The following is a 17,394-nucleotide window of genomic DNA, read 5'->3' on the forward strand; positions in this document are numbered from 1 at the left end:
CGAGTTCTTGAATCTTTGATCAGCTAGATATAAAATCAAGGTAGCACACAGCCTACCTCCACAGCATTTTAAAGGGATAAAATTAAACTTGATCATTTATTCACCCTCATGTCCTCAAAATCTCTGTAGGATTATGTCTTCTGTGGAATACAAAAGATATTTTGAGAAACGTCTCCGTGGTTTTGTGTCCATATAAGGATTACGAGTCAATGGCAACAAATGTTTGGTTTATTCATGTGTTCTGCTAAAGAAAGTCTGGTTTGGAATGACATGAGGGTGAATAAATGATAGAATTTTCATTAGAGTGTGAACAGTGTCTTTAAGGCGTCATTGTCTGGCAATCCCAGAATGCCCAATGAATCAATTAATATAATCATATCATGTCAGATGAGTTGAAAGAAATGTGTTTGGCAAAACTGAATGAAATACACTGACGAAAGCGCATAGGCAGCACACAGCTCACTGGGTTTAGGAAATGGTATGCTATTGTGTTTACGTCTATGCTTTTATCCAAAACGATAATGAAGAGCCATTCATCTCTAAGAGGCTTAAGTGTTCTAGTTCAAAGATGCACCGACTGAAATACAGATGACCATAAAATACTAAAAGATAAAAACATATATGCAATGACAATTATTCTGTTTAGGTGTACACAACAGAACCGTTGCACTGAAATTGACTGCTGATTAGCTCGGAGAATGAACAAGTGACGTGACGGAGAGCGAGGTGAAAGCGACGGCGCGGCTCATTTGATGGCTCTGCTCTAATGAAGTGTGATGTCTGTGCCACACTGCGGGCGAGGTGCTAGCGCGCTGGCTGCAAGTGAACCCGGAGCCGAGATGGAGGTGCGGGGGGAGCTGCAGATGGAAATGAAAGGAATGATTGGGATGGAGGAGAGGGAGAGAAGGAAGGGTAGGAGTGATGAGAGGCTCTAGGCAATTTGTGGCCAGAATTGCATGGAGATTGCAAACAGTATGAATAGTTAAAGGAAAGGTTTGGTGGTAGTGGGTGATCGAGGGAGTCATAGGTGTCATATTTGTGGTTTCATGGCCGGTTTTGATTGCTAGTTTGTTGAGAAAAGTGTGAGGCCAGAAGGAGGAGAATATAGGAAACCGACAACTAGGAGGCAAGGTCATACTATAGCACATTTGACTTGTGTAGGTTAGTAATGCAAATCAACGAACAGATGGGAACTTAATATGTTACACGTTTATTGCACAAATACACAGGCTACTCTACACATCATGTACATCATTTACAGTGGAGGTATGAGAGTTAATGCTGGAATTGGAGTCGCACTGGATGTAAAGTCAGTCTTCCTCTAAACTGATCATCTCAGCCTGGCCACTTTCTCCAAGCAGGGCCAGCAGCTTCTTATAGCCATTCCTAAACCAGAAATCGATCATATTAAGAATAAAATGTTTTGACAAATCGCTTGTTGTTCCAAATCTGTGTAAATGTCTTTGTTCTGATGAACACAGAGAAAGATATTTGGAAGAATGCTTGTAACCAAACTGTTTTGGCCACCGTTGACTACCATAGTAGGAAAAATGACGATGATAGTCGAAAGTGCACAGAAATGTTTGCTCACCTACATTCTTCAAAATATCTTCTTTGGTGTTCAACAGAACAAAGCAATTTTTCCTACTACAGTATGTTCGTCAATGGTGGCCAAGAACTGTTTGGTTAAAAGCATTCTTCCAAATATCTTTCTCTGTGTTCATCAGAACAAAGACATTTATACAGATTTAGAACAACTTGACGGGTGAGTCAATGAACTGTTCCTTTAACCATGGCTTTGCTACAACCATGGTATTTGTATTACAACTATGCTGGTAATCAATCCATCAAAAACCATTGTTACTATACATAGTGTTTGTTTTAAAATAAGGTTTGTGCATTTAAATGAAAAGGTTAAATGACACTCTTCATGTCTCTGTTCTATAAAGTAACAAACCAGCATTCAGCGTTCTGTTTCAGCGTTCTGTTTCTTTTGAGCTCTAAGCAGACATGTGTGGCTACGGTTGCTATACCTGAGTGAGGAGTTTTTTCCCAGACCTCTTTTGCACTCCGTCTTTCTAAGGCTCAGTGACAGAAAGGGAATAAGAGCAGTCACTGTGGAGGGGTGAAGAACGGCCACAACCTCCAGAACATTATACACTTGCTGGTCATATACACCCTCATTCTCTTCCACGAAGGCCCTGGGAAAGAGGACAAAGCATATACAGTCAGTAGGTTGCGCTGGTTGAGTTAGTACAGTCTTTAAAGCAGTGCGGAGGTAACTTACCGTAGTATAGTAATGGTGTGTTCGCACGGCTGCTCTCCTGCCGAAGCGGTGCATCACTCCACAATAAGCTGTGTAACCTCTGTACTCAATCTCTTTACTGAAAGAAACATTCACAGAGATGTAATTCTTATACAAACAACATAACTGTCAAAATGCATAAAAGTTCAATTTCCAAACTTTACTTACTATCATAGAATATAATTCATGACCATTTTTTTGAAGTAAATAAGAATAGACACGTTTTCTCTACACTGTCGGAAACTGGATTGAGTGAGTTTTTTTCCTCCGTCCCATTCCACCTCGTCTCCCCACCATTTCTTGTGACTCTACCGTCAATGTAAACAACCCAAAACAAGTGGATTACACGTCATGTTCCTGCCTACCCTGTGGTTCGTTGACCAGCATCAGACAGCGCAGAACCAAAGGGAGGGGTGTAGCGAGTAGGGAGGGGTCTGTGTCATTGTTTCTTTTCAAGAGCTCCAACAGGAAAGACAAAACGGCAGCCAATCGAGGCGGAGGGGCGTGGCCTTTAAACTGGAGGAAGTTATCTCTGCAGAAATATATACAGAAAATATCATTCTGAAAATTCATTCTAGCACTGACGCAAAGCTTTTGTTCGAAAAGAACACTACTGAGCATCTTTATATACCCAATACTATACAAGCAGATCATTTCATGTGACGTTTTATTGCTATTATGCAAAGTGAAATATATTTTTAAAAAATATGTAGGAAAGAACGATACCTTAGCACTTGCAGAATGCTTCTCCTCAGTCTTTCCCCCTGAGGGGTGATGTTTGATTCGCAGGCCGCCAGCAGGACGGGATGATTGACCACCGCCCCAATAGAGGGTGTGGCTGGGAGGAAGCGGCTCAGATATTGGTTGATAACACTGTGTAGTTGCTGCTTAACGTACGCCCCCTGAGACTGGGACACGCCCACAGCCACGGACAAACCCTGAAAGCACCAAGATGATCTTTGTCACCCGATACAAATCTATCAGCAGCGAGTGAATATGTTGGGTTTGCACAGTGTTTCGACTCTTTGTGGGGGTTCTCTCACCTGCAGGAAGAGAGGCAGACTGTCTTTGAGGGCCGACAACATTTGAGTGTGTGCACCACTGTCCTGTTGGAGGAGAGCGTGGGGCAGTAGCAGCACATCTACAATGCGGAACAGCAGCTGTTGAGCTTTAGTGGTGGCCAAAAGGTGGCTCCAGTGCTTGACCAAGCAGCCTAGAAACCAAAATCTCTTATTATAAACCAACATTCTTAAGTTCAGAATCCTTTCGAATGTCATAGATTATGAAAAGTGGACCAGAATGGAGTCAAGTGGCACTGACCGACGACCCAATAGGAAAGCTGTAGACCCTCTCGGCTCTTGTTCAGAAGATAAGGCTTGATGTATTTGAGAATGTCTCCAACGTACTCCAGGGCCCGAAACACCATTGAAGAGCGCTCTGCGAGAACCTGGAGCTCACAGTACGATCTGCCCACAGCCTAGTTAACCACAACCAAACCGTTCCAAAAATTCAATACGGATTACATGTTTGATCTTCAGGAATAAAGTGTGTTTAAGTGTGCTTACCTTGATGAACAAAGCTAATGCGGGTTTAGGTTCTCGGGCCTGCATAGCAGAATGCAGGCCCGCTTTCTGGAGCACAGATTCAACTTCTGGAAGCCGGAATACCTGTCTGGTTAACTCAGCCAGCTGTTCGTCCAGATTTCTTCCTGTACATAGAAACACCACAACTGCTCGGTTTGATCTAACCAAAATTTATAATACGAATTCTGTATCGTTGCGGGCAACAAAGAGTAGTTTTGATTTTTGATCCATTTGATTTTAGCAAGGTGTGGTCAACCTCAATTTAAATTGTTTGGCTTTTGTGTTACACTAAAAGTCAGAAGGATATCGCATTTTCATAAATGATCAAATGTTCATATTTGGGTTAATAAACCAGCAAACGCCCGGTTACCTGCTCTTGAGTCTGGGGCATCTTGGCTTTTATGGAGGTATTGTTGTAGAACACAGCGCATCCAGGCACGCACACACAAAGCCTGGGCTGAACCTGAGCCTGGTCCAGAACTGACCCAACTGACCAGCTCTCTGTGGAAAAACAGAGCTACGTCCAGGAAAAACGACAAACCATACAAGGGTTAGTAGAAGGTGCGGAAGAGATGCTCACCCGTTTTGAAGCAGGTGATTTAGATAGTGGGTAACCAGCAAGGGGTGGAGCATTTCATCCCAGCCGAAGCTCTGCATTATGGACTGGATGGGGTGGGGCTGGAGCTTTTGAGGGGCGGAGCCAGGCATGTCTAATGCCAACAGCGTGAAGCCTAAAATCAAAAATGAACATTTTTGCATTTGACAGACACTTTTCAACATTTCACAGTGCATTCCGTAAGAATCAAAATCTTGTCGTTGTTAGCCGTAGCTGTGCTGCTACTACATTTTGTCCACACATCTGTCCTTGAAAAGCATTGTAATTTTAACAATAAAGTGGGACTGTGAGAGCAAGAAAATGAGAATATGTCATTATCGAAAAATATCCGTGACAAAAATGAGTTTTTTTATGAATTTTTCCAGCTGCGCGCAATCGGCCTCTATTCAGCTCTTTCAGAGCAGAGCCCACAGAGAAAAAGCAGCCATGCAAAGAGAGTCCCGGAGAGAACAAGAGTTCATTTTCTCCATTTCCCTGACCTGCTGCGGCGTCCGCAAGCTGTGGCGGGGGGGTCTGGGAGAGCCTCATGCTGCACAGAAAGGGGAAGAAGTGAGACCACAGTGTCAACGCCACCGCTTGGTGGCGCTCTTTAGCCACGCTGGGGAGCGGAGCCCAGCCGGGAGATTCTGTGGTGGTGTGAGGCGGCTGGTTGCAGCGCTGTTGAACTCTCCTAAAAGAAAGAAACGGAGGAAGAGATTGAAGGCAAACCTGAAGCTCGTCACTTTTGTTGCTTGTTTTCAGTGCACTTCTTATGTCAGTTACAAAATCGTTGTTCTCCGCAGTAGTTACAACCTCATTCTCACAAAAAAATGTGGAAAAAGCGCATAGAAATGTGAGATGATTCTTTAAATAAAAAAGGATCCATTGACATAAATGCACTACAAAACATGTTTCCATAGTATGGAAAATTACTTTATCAATTTCTTTGTTCAGCTGAACACAAAAGAAGATATTTTGAAGAATGTAGGCAAGTAAACAGTTCTGAGGCACTTTTGACTACCACTGTAATTTTCCTACTATGGTAGTCAACGGTGGCCAAGATCTGTTTGGTTACAAGCATTCTTCCAAATATCTTTCTCTGTGTTCATCAGAACAAAGACATTTATACAGATTTGAAACTCTAGGGTGAGTACATGATGACATTATTTTTATTTCAGGTCAGGTGGTTTAAAATATCACCCCTTTCCTTTTCTCTAAAGTTCCTGTTTTATTCCTCAAATCATCCTTCCAGGTTCATCTTCCCATTTCCTTTTCTTCTTCGATCATACCACCCCATCTGTATATTATCTCCAGCCCTCTGGCCTCTCTTTCTCTGTGAATTCTCTTCATCTCTCTGGACAGAGGGATTAGACCACGCCTGTTGGTGTGGGGCAAGCGGGTTCCTCAGCGGCCTGGCGCTGCTGTGCGGGTTGGGGCGGAGATCGCGAGTCTAGCTCCACAGCGGCTGGCATTAGTGCAGATAAGCAGCTGAAGGGGCTGTAATCTCATTTAGACTGGAGATGATCCTCCTGTCCCATCATTCTCAGCGATGAAAGTCAGAACGCTGAGGCGAGCGTCGCGTGCACACGCGCCCTCGCGTGCACCTTCCAGCAAGGTTGCGTCTAATCCACGGAGAGCTGAGACAATCGATTAGAGAGTGAATTCATTAGCTTCGTTACCGCCGCGGAATGGGCCTTTCACACCCATCAACCCTCATTGTATGAGACGTCGTCAGAGACCCCACTTAATCCCCTCGCTGCAGCGTTTTACACACACACACACACACACACACACACACACACACACACACACACACACACACACACACACACACACACACACACACACACCATACCATCTGAACACTGGTTTAATCTCTCCCCGGACCGCAGTACAGATTTTAAACACACACCACTGGAACATACACACGGATTTAAACAATCACACCATGCACCCTGGTCTAACTTGACACATGGAATCACACACTCGGATAAGCATCGTAAGAACACCATCTGACACAAAACAGCAAATTATGGTTATGCCAGGGTGGATAAGAGAAGACTTATTTAAAAACAATCAGACGAAAAAGGATGAACTCTCTGACATGTTAAATCTCAAACTACTATTTCAATAGTGAAGACATTACATTTATGCACTAGCAGATGCTCTCATTCAAAGCAACTTGCAGTGCATTCAAGGTTTTGTCTTCCTCAGGATTGAACGCAAGTGTAACCCGTGAACTGAAAAAAATGAATTCCTATCAGTAAGACCGTCCTTTTTGCTCCAGGGGAAATGTCCATGCAATTAATGTAGTACAAGTGTTCTAAATATTAAATAAGAGCTAAATGAATCCCAGCTAAGTGTAGCTTACAATGCAATATAGTTAATAATGATTAACAAAGACAAATCACTGCTCAGCTCTTATTGTAATGTTCAGCTCATTTATAAACGTTTAGTCTTCACAAGAACGCATGCTCCTCTTTAAAGGTCCAGTGTATGAAATCAAGCGGCATCTAGTGGTGAGGTTGGGAGTTGCAACCAACTGCTCACTCCACCCCTCCCTTTCGAAGCACTAGGGTGGCTGACACAGAACTAAGATGGCGTCACGTTTTTGCTTCTTTGCTGCTATTAAAGGCTGAGTAGGCAATCCTGTTCAGAAACGTTTTTTTGTTATGCTAGTTGGAAGTCTCTTAACATCCTGATAGCAATCAATGAGTAAAGCGAAACATTGGTATTTTTATAATTATATATCTTCTGTGAAAGGAGTGGGGTCAAAAAACGTTGGACCAATTACTGCCCTCGTTACTACGTCATTTTGTGACGTTTTCAAATACTGCGTATTTTGCATCCCACTGTGCACCCTGTTCACGCAGACATCATACGTCATCAGTGCGCTCATGTGCGATGTGAAGACAGCGGGTCAATGGCGGACAGAGAGCAGATACCTGGAGATGTTCGTTATTGTAGTAATGTAATTCACTTTGTACTGTAATGTTTTCTCACCGGTGAATGTGACATGACTTCACTGGAACCGATCCAACAGCTTCTGGTCTGTGCGCGCGCTCATGTGTTTTGGAGGCGTGGCTTTGGATGGTGATTCGCGAGAGGGATGGATCGTATGATTGCACTGCTAGCAGGCAAACGTTAGCATTTTCCAAATGATCTACTCTGCCTTTAACAAAACGCGCTCTGTAGAGCAGTTTGTCCGTTTAGGGCTACTGTAGAAACAACATGGACAATTCCATGCAAGCAGACTCGTGGTGTATGTAGATAGAAATAGCTCGTTCCTAAGGTAATAAAAACAAAACTCTTCATTATGTAAGGTCTTTATACACCTCTGAAGACATAGTTTTGTATATTGTTTCTGTCAGTAGATCCTCCAAAAAATTGCACACTGGACCTTTAAATAAGAATTTCACTCAATCTTGTGGCGTCCCCCAGATGCATACGACTTCCTTTTCTTGTCAAACACAAATGTTTTTTGACTTTTATTAAAATATCTGTCACTTTATGTACATGTGTATGTACCCAACAGGCATATTCATAAAAAAAACATTAAATCCAATCCAAATGAATTTAATAAATAAGTTAACTAATGTCTTCTTATTAAGCAAAATATAATATTGGGCTTAGGTATATTTTGCAAAACTGATCCCTTAAGAACGCTGAATTCAAATATACATAGAATGACTTCATAGGAAGAATTAACTGCGAGAAGAGATTTGCTATATTTGAATTAACACTTAAATATGGGTTTTAATTTTGCTAAATGATTTCACAATATTAAGCATTTTCTCACACAGCTAGGATTTTGCATCACAAGACATTTACTAAACCCCTGGAGACGTTTGGATTACTTTTATGATGATGTATGTGCCTTTTAGAGCTTTTTGGGGATCTATACATGTATATAAAGTGACTAATAGTTTTATTAAAAGCCTTGTTTCGACTGATGAAAGGAAGTCATCTACATCTGTGATGACATGAGGATGAGTTAATTATGAGAGAAGTTTCATTTCCGAGTAAGCTTTTCCTATTAATCTCCTTTTTCTAACAGTTTCCTGCCAAACATACTACTTAAATGGCTTGACAAAAAACCCCTACTACCCTGAAAATGATAAACAGAGACATGCACACTTAATGCCCACCTCCTCCTTCTATGGCCTGTCAACACGCTTTCCGTTTCCCTGCAGGCAAACAGGTCACACAGCAAAAGCGCTGCAGACAGGAACCCGATTAATCGATTGGGCGAGAACTCGATTAGTTGCTCGGCGAGGCGCCACCATGCTGCTGGGGTCACCACTGCGATCCCGCCTCCCACACACACACACGTCCAGGATCATGGCTGGGAATGCAATGAGGCAAATTAGAGCGTGACTAGAGATTGGCCTGTGTTATCTGCGTGAATCATCCGTCAGTTACAGTCTGCCTTACATCGCCCTGTAGCCGCGAGCTGGCTAATTCTCGCAAAGCTTGCGTTCGCCACCTTCAGCCTAACAGCCATAATGAAGCAAGGGTTCAATTTACGGGCCCACATAATGACGCATTAATTATGTCTGTGAAAACGCATTAATACGCCATACAACAAACTGAGGACAAATTAGAAGTAATTTGTGCGGACACGTCTACAAGCACCCCGTCTCTTTATACTGGGTCAGCACGACTTTGGCGGCAACGCAAGCTTGTTCGGGATGCTTGCTCGCCTGGGTTTGCGGCCCATTAAAGTGCAAATGAATGGCCTCCAACCTCGAGATTCTGGCCAGGAATTGTGGGAATTAAAGAGTTAGAAAGGTAAAATGAGAGGAGTGGACACCCAAGATCTTTCTCAGCTGCTATGAACGCACAAAGCCAGACATCTTACACGATCGTACCGGGCTATAGTCAAGTAAGGCACACCAATGTCCCTTCCCTGAACTCTTACCTCATGCTATCCCTACCCTCAGCGGTCTCCAGCCAGCACCAGACCCTTGGGCCGAAACTCAACACAGCTTTCGTCCAGCACCTGTACGGGGTGACCCGAGTGCCGCGGGCCCCGAGAGATGGACGGGGGGGCCTGATGGGGGCTCTGGGCACAATGGATAAGCTTATCTCCATGCTTTGCCGTAACTACTACACAATCAAGCTTTTGTTAACATACAAAGGATGCAGGAGAGACATTTGAGCTGCGCAAGGGTCAGGGTGCCATATCTATAAGCGTCCGAGATCACTGGGGGGCCCCTGTGTGTTTGTTTATATCCGTAAGTGAAGGTGTGTGTGTGTACTCTCACCGTAACTGCGCCAACACGGTCTGCAGAAAGCCCAAAGCAGAGCTGAGCTCAGACTGGCGGCAGGCGGGCAGCAACAGTCCAAAGCCTTCGTTTAAAAGCCTCTCCTCTGAAAGCATAAGACTAGGGCTGGTTTCAAACACCTCGCTCACCCCCTCCAGGTACGAGCTAAGTGGTACCCAGAGAGCTAGCTTGCGAGAAGGCTCGGTGGTCTTCAGGTAGAACTCGCGGGCCGTCTGGCTGAAGTAGGCGGCCAACTGCTCCGCCAACGCGCCAACATCTAATCCTTTCTCCAAATACAGCAGCACAAGAGCCAGCTGGCCTCTCCAGTGCAGCGAGCGCATGGCTGGGGGCGTGGAGTCAGCGGGCAGCATGGCAAGCAAGTCACACGCTCGGCTGGCCACGTCCTCGAGCTCCGCACACTGCGCCAGGACCAGGAAGAGGAGCAGGAAGTGCAGCAGGCCGGTTTCAGAAAGCTCCGTCATCCGCCGCTGGTGGAACTTTGAGTAGAGTCTGAGGAGAAGAGAGGCGAGATATGCGGTCATACTGTGAAAAGAACAACAACAACAAAACTCTGCAAAGTTCCCACTTGCTATTTTGCATTCTTTAATTTAATTCATTATTTTTCATTACAAATGTTATTTCTGCTTAGCAATTTTTGTCAACGCTGACTGGAAAATTAATATGAATTTCTTAGTATTTGCTATGTTCTTCTTGCTTTAATGACAGCATGCACTTGAGCTGGCATGGACACAATTTTGTGCAACTTAATGATCCATGTTATCCCAGCATGATTTGAGAACGTTCCAAATTTTCTTTAAATGGAAATTGGATTTTTGTACAAAATGTTAACGTGATCAATGTCACAAATTGACAGACATTTGTATTGAATCTTACAAAAAGAATATTTATTTTTTAAGATGTTTCCACCTACTGTATCCTAACTTTGTTGTAGCGTGGACTCTGCTATTCTCTTAAAGGGATAGTTCAACCAAAAATAACAATTCTCTCATTTATTCACCCGCATGTTATTCATAACCTGTACATGACGCTTTCTTCTGTAGACCACAAAAAATATATTTTGAGAAATGCCTCGGTGGTCTTCCATTCGATGGAAGTCAATGGAGGCTAATGTTGTTTGGTCACCCTTGTTCTGCAGAAGAAAGTCATACAGTACATGTTTGGAATCACATAATGAGTATGAGTATTGAGTGAACTATTTACATGTACAATGATTTAAAAAACTTTTTATAGTTTTAGTTGTCGTCTTTACTGCGAACATACCTTAAAGGGGTAGTTCACCCAAAAACGAAAATTCGGTCTTCATTTACTCACCCTCGAGTTGTTCCAGACCTACATGAATTTCTTTGTTCTGATGAACACAACGAAACAATTTTTCCTACCTTGAGGGTGAGTAAATGAAGACAAAATTTTCATCTCTGGGCCTTTTAAGTCTTTTTAGACCTCATTGTACTAAATCATGGAACACACATTGCACCCCGTTTAGTCGACGATCGACAACACATAAAAGTTTTGCCACAAGACTGATCAATATTTAATCCATTACAGCCATATTTTTATAAACCACCACACAAATGCCACCGTCCCTTTAATAAGCAGTGAAACAAGTGTTGGGGCCTATTAGGATCAAATGACACATCCACTTTAACCCAAGTACTCAACTCGACGCTAAACTCACACACAAAGCTCCAGACGTTCTGTCTTCCCGGAGAGCTGCGTGCCTGTGAGCAGCGTGTGCAAGTTTGTTTGCTCGTATGTTGTTTGATCCTCCGGGCACCACAGTGAAATGCCTTTAAAAGACCATGTTAAATGTCAGAAACACTCAGGCACACAGTGGTAGCAGCGCTGTCGTGTGCGGCTCAATTTGCTGCAGCGCAGGAGGAGAAATCAATACTGACCCCCTCCGCTCCCCCACTTTCTACTGTTGACTGTTTGGTGGTCCCAAACAGAATCCTGCAGGTTTGATAACAAACATACTGCACTACACGCAAGCCTTTGAGCATTCATCTAATGTTTGGACAAAAACACATCATGCAGGCCTGCGGGGAGTCCGGCCACAGATAGAAAATGGTGTGGCACACTCTCTCGGACATTGACATGCGGTAGAGAATGAGCCAAAGACTAGCAGAAGTCTGTCTAGAGATATTGTTTGCATTTTTCGCCTGTCTGTCGCTTGTTTGTTTGTTTATCACGGACAGCTTTTTTCGCCTGCCACAAGCAGATGCTGCTCATTCTCGGAGTACGAGCTTGAACGCGCTCCCCGCCGATCTCATTAATGCGCCGCGCGCCTTGCCTCCCACCGAGCCGGAGCACCATCAACGCGGCCCACACCTCCCCGTGTGTGTATTCGTGTGTGTTGTCGCAGAGGGGGAGGTGGTCTCGAAGCCAGCCAAGTTAGCCCCCTCACGTGATCGCTGGAAGCCCGAACGCCTGCGTTAAGGTGAATTAACCAATATGCTTGTTAGCTAATTAGCCTTCGTGCCTGCCGCGCAGCTGAGCATGGTCCAGATGGAAAAACGCATTATCCGGATTGTGTCCGTTTCAGCTGTTCTCCGGCACGCTGCTGAGCTGAACCAGATTGACAATGGATCCGTGCATTTCTGACATGCCTGTGTTTTCAGTTTGCTAGTCTCTGAAAAAGGCACGTGTCTGTGGTTTCAAACCGAGAACCGATAAACAATTGCGAAACCCATCCTCACGACTCTCACACCCTTCTCACCTGCCCTTGATCTGTCTCCAGGGGGCGCCGCCGGCGTGTTCCTGACTCAGGTGAAGGGCCAAGATGCGCAGGAACATATGAAAGGAGTTGGCGGAGCGGTAGAGTTGTGTGTGAATGCTGGAGCTGACGGACGCAGGGCTACAGCAGCTTTTGGCCTGCTGCAACAGACACAGGGGAGTCCTGCTGATGCTGCCCAGCCCCGACACACCTAACCAGGGCACGGTGAAAGATCCATTCTGTATACAGATCAAACAGAAAGAAAGAGAGAAGTATTAGTAATACCGTAAAATGAGAGAGCAGCTCTAAAATCTGAGCCTGTGCTCCAATATTTTATACGAAAATAAAACATATATGTAAAACATAAACAATTAGGGTTGAATTCTCAAATTTAATTGATCGAATGGTGTGACAATATACGGTCTAGATACGCTAATATAAAAAGCCCCAAAAAATAATAATTGACATCTATATGAATGATATAAATGCAGCCGATATCTTGGCTTCAGTAATGAATATAAAAGTAGAATTTCTAAATAGATTTTCTGTAACGACATACTAGATTTTTGTTATAATATTCCCAGAGCGTTGTCACAGCACTGACGTTCGGGCCCCATATTAAACTGAGACTGAGGCAGCAATGGACGACCATTCGAACCTGCTCTTCTTGCGTAGCTCTCTGAAACACAATCACATTGATGTTGTGCACAAACCGAGACAGGTTTACTAACAAAGTTGTTCTAAAACACACACATCAGATGGGAGGAGAAACAAGCACATTAAGCAAATAAACACCCGACACATGCTAACGCTCGGCAGACGCAATGAACCTGCAATTATTTTACACCCAGCCACCACCAATCATCACCTTTGGATCACAGCTCGATTTCAGCAGCTCGATCGCAAAAGCCCAATTATCCTCAAGTTGCTTCTGAAAGAACAACAAACAGACAACTTATCAAACAAACACCCTTTTGATATGAAACCTAATCGATACGTTTATCTAGTATTAATAACATTTACAAAGCTGCAACCACATACAGTACAAATGGTTAGCTAGTGTCAAACTACCTTCTGTTGAATGACGCCGTTCCGGTTGTGCATCCCAAGCTGGGCCAGGTGTGCGAGCAACCACCAAGTGAACCCTTCAGGTTCCTTACAGTGTCCGGGGAGCCCCGGGTCACGATCCCCTGAAGGCACCCCCTTCAGAGCAGTCTGGAGCAGAGTATTTACATAACTCCAAAAAGGCTGGAGGAAATGATAGAAAAATTATAATCAGTCCATCTAAAGCATGCAAAGTGTGCGTGTGTGTGCGTTCACTGACTTGTGTGTGCAGGGTTTTACTCCTGTGCTCCAGGAAATGAATGAGAAGAATCCATAGCTCCTTAGTGCAGAGGCAGTGATAGTGATGGGTTTTCAAAATCTCTGTTGGTCTCACCTAGAAAGACAAAACAAAATTCCCAATGACATTTTTATTTGTTTACTTTATCCTCAAATGACCACTCAGATGAATGCAAGCAAAAACCTTCTTACCTTATTGTATTTGTTCATGGCCAACCCAATGAGATCACAGAGCAGGTTGTTGACTTGATCCTCAAGCAGACTGATGTTTGTGAGCGTCTCTCCAGTCAAATTAACAAACTGGTGCGCATAAACTATCTGACCTGTTTGGGCCACCAAGTCAACAGAATTTCATTATTATGATGCAAGGTTCAGGGCAACGCGCGTCATCTAGAATGTTAGATTTACCTAATCCAACATACCAGTCATCCTTTGTTCCAACAGGTGCAGGATCTCCAGAACAGACCAGTGGATGTCCAGATGCAGATGTAACAATTGCCAGGATGGAGGAAAGAGCTGTAATGAGGGAGACACAGTTACAGCCCAATACAAATAAAAGACTATATTCAAATGCAATATCATTTGAGCTATAATACCCTGTCCTCCTCACAAATGTGTGATGTCTTACCTTTCCCTGATGCTGAATCGTAAAAGCACTCTGGACATTGGCCGGCAGATTTTTGAGACGTCCGATAAGCAGCGTGATACCGAAGAGCTCCTCCACCAGGACAGAGGGCAGCTGAGACTCCAGGTCTCTATAGGGGTGAACAGGACCTTCCTCGAAGGACTGAGAAGGCTCCAAAAACCTAGAAATATTTATAACGAAGGCTACAGTATCTCTGACATTATTACACAAAACATGGCTTTGTAGACTGTTAAATGCTCTCTTATTTCTAAGTCGCTCTGGATAAAAGCACATGCTAAATACATTTAAACCACGTCACTACCATACTACCAAGTTTGGAGAGATTACAAAAATCATGGAGTTTACCTGTAAAGAAAGACCTTCACGTAGCTGAGGAACAGCACGCACTGCTGTCTCAGTTCTTCTGCCTCATAGTGAAGACTGCTCGCTTGACCTAAAAATGTAGTAATTCGTACACAAACACCTTTCATATATTCTGATGCATTTAAATGGGACACTTAAACAACATACATGCAAGAATCTTCACACTAAAGTACAACAAAATGCAAAAAACAACCAAAATGTCTATTTCGAATCCAGATGCTCACCAAAATCATGCGAGCTGGACTGCACCAGCGTCTCCAGCTTTAACACCTTTTGTCTGAGAGGAAAGACAGATTGTCAAATTAGCGCCCTTCCTGTTTCAGCAGACAACGTGGCACTCCTCCAGAACCGACACACCTGCACTCCTACCTCAACAAGCCAAACAGAAGTTTGGTAGATTCAACCAGCGCTGTTTCCGTCACCCAAGGGAAGTCGAAAATATCAACCGTGTCCCCCTCGAAATCTGCTGGAGCTGGATCGAGCTTTAACAGAAGCCTGAAACATGGAGAATAATGTAATGTGCGGGTTAACACACACCAGCACAGAAGAAATACATTATTATACTAATTATATAGGAATATTTTAGCACACTAAGCCCTGAAGGTAGTACCTCTTGAGGGCCCCTCTACTTATGTAGCCATGTGAGGAGAATCTTCCAGCCTCTTCTCTGCCCTGCTCGTACGCACAGGCGAAGCATGAGGGCAGACTGGGGGCAGAATCACAGTAATGATCCAGAGCAGAGGGGGACACGGGCGGGGTAAGAGACTGCGAGAACTCACCCTCCATATTACCGGTGTGGGACAGACCACTGGGAGAAACACAGAGTACAGACAATAAAAAAAACTCGAATCGGTAATTCCTGATTATGACCCGCTAATATATTCAACATTATTTACAACGCGATCAGTCTCGAACTTAAAACAATAACGTTAAGTGCGTTCAAGTCTCACGTGTCAGACCCAAAAGAACTAAACTGTCAGCGATCGGCCTGCAAACATAAGCAAAACGTATTCTTTTGTTGCAAGTACATACATTACAGTTGTTTAGTTTGAATATGATACTTACTTCACCGGTGTTGTCAACTCCTGCGTCTATGTATTTCCTCTTCTCGTGTTATAAATGAACTCCCGCGCTACATTGACGTGGTTAGACTGCGCATGCGCAGGAAGGCGTCTGTCATACGATGCTACACTTTCATTGGCCAGAAGTTCCTAAGGGGCGTGAAAAAGACTGTACAGTTACCGCGGTTTAAACACAACCCACATTATGAAACCTGTGTAAGTATGTGAGAACGCTGTTAAATGTTTCTTTTGAATAAGCGTTTGACACTATGCTTCAACTAATAAGAAATGTCCTTTAGCTTAGAAAATAACCGCTTCGAGCTGGCAGTGAGAAATAAAAGCAAAATAACCTAATGCACTAAAACGCTGTATGACACCGATCTGTTGCACATTTAAACGTGAATTAAAAACCGGTACATCGCTGTTAAACACATTTGGACCCGGGGTTATCCTGATTTCCATATGCAGACCTATCTCCGCCGAGTGCAGCTTTGTCCTCATCATGCATACATTTAAAAGCACATTTTCAGTCCCAGCAAAATGCCCTCGTGCAGTGATGTCGGATAGATATCTTTTTTTCGAAGCTCATCTCCAATTGCCATTGTTAAAGTATGGGGGAATTTACCGTATACCAGTCGGAGGAGGACTCGCGTTGTTGCGTATTTCGTTTACTGGGTGATGTATATTTGGAAGCGTGAAAAATACGAAGAAAAAGGCGCTGAATACATTTGGGAACTAGAATCATTTTCAAGCCGCTTCGATTGCTGCATTTTGTCGTGGACATGTATAGCCGAGAGCGCTCACAAGGTAAGACAATTAAAGTTGTGCTGACACTAACCATTGTTTTCACTGACCGAGAGAGCTGAAGAACACAAAATGCACTCCACCCTCTGTGATTTTGGTGAATGCCTAAGAAAAAAATATGACACAGAAGTGATGACATTTACATTTTTTCCATTCGCCAAAAATATGGCATGCACAGGCAAGAGTGAACATGTTAACGATATATACAACGTAAACGACACACAGAGGGTGCGTCTCAAAGCCCCGCGAGCTCCCTACCTAGACAGCACTTTTGAGCACGTGAATAAATGCTGTACGTTTAGGCAGCTCATAGGATTTTTCTTTATTTTTGAGACGCCGTCAACATGTTCAAGTTCTACCCCTTTATCTATTTCTTAGAGTAAAGTGATGATGTTATCCTAGACTGTCTCAATCTATTAGCTCTGAATAATTTACATCCTTAATTTGTGAATGAAATGATGTTCCCGTGTAATCAGAGCACGACGACGTCAGGCAATATGCTGATTATCATGCACGAACTCGCATTATAGAGATAGATGTGATAGATGTCAATTATGGAAATTAACCATGGCTTTATTATAGTGAAAGTAGCCATGATTTTGGGAGAGTGATAACAGTTTGTAATAATTTTATTTAAATTTGATGGTTAAACTATGGTTTTATAGTGAGACCATATTTGTGGTGACTTGGTTTAT

The 17,394-nt window shown here is 43.5% G+C and overlaps 1 protein-coding gene across 1 annotated transcript; it reads right to left on the minus strand.

The window, feature by feature from the left end:
• Positions 1-101: 101 nt before the first annotated feature.
• mms22l (MMS22-like, DNA repair protein) lies at positions 102-16,777 on the minus strand. The gene is made up of 25 exons (XM_057339796.1): positions 16,734-16,777; positions 15,445-16,045; positions 15,204-15,329; positions 15,059-15,111; positions 14,817-14,904; positions 14,454-14,631; positions 14,248-14,341; positions 14,018-14,148; positions 13,809-13,922; positions 13,556-13,732; positions 13,353-13,415; positions 13,044-13,163; positions 12,488-12,723; positions 9,751-10,260; positions 4,984-5,174; positions 4,469-4,619; positions 4,259-4,389; positions 3,871-4,013; positions 3,626-3,782; positions 3,349-3,518; positions 3,032-3,243; positions 2,671-2,837; positions 2,288-2,384; positions 2,034-2,201; positions 102-1,386 (listed from the first exon to the last, which is right to left on the minus strand). Exons 2-23 carry the CDS (start codon positions 15,618-15,620, stop codon positions 2,341-2,343), a joined length of 3,432 nt encoding a protein of 1,143 aa, XP_057195779.1. The 5' UTR covers positions 15,621-16,045; positions 16,734-16,777; the 3' UTR covers positions 102-1,386; positions 2,034-2,201; positions 2,288-2,340.
• Positions 16,778-17,394: the final 617 nt, after the last annotated feature.

This window comes from Triplophysa rosa, linkage group LG8, assembly GCF_024868665.1.
Source record: "Triplophysa rosa linkage group LG8, Trosa_1v2, whole genome shotgun sequence".
Taxonomy (NCBI): Eukaryota; Metazoa; Chordata; class Actinopteri; order Cypriniformes; family Nemacheilidae; genus Triplophysa; species Triplophysa rosa.

Coding starts and splice junctions, on each gene's coding strand:
- mms22l (XM_057339796.1), bottom strand. CDS start 15,620: ATGGAGGGTGAGTTCTCGCAGTCTCTTACCCCGCCCGTGTCCCCCTCT. Junction 13,733..13,808: donor GTAAAACCCTGCACACACAA/GTCAGTGAACGC, acceptor CATTTCCTCCAG/CCTTTTTGGAGTTATGTAAA. Junction 5,175..9,750: donor ACCGTGTTGGCGCAGTTACG/GTGAGAGTACAC, acceptor TCTTTCTTTTAG/GAGAGTTCAACAGCGCTGCA.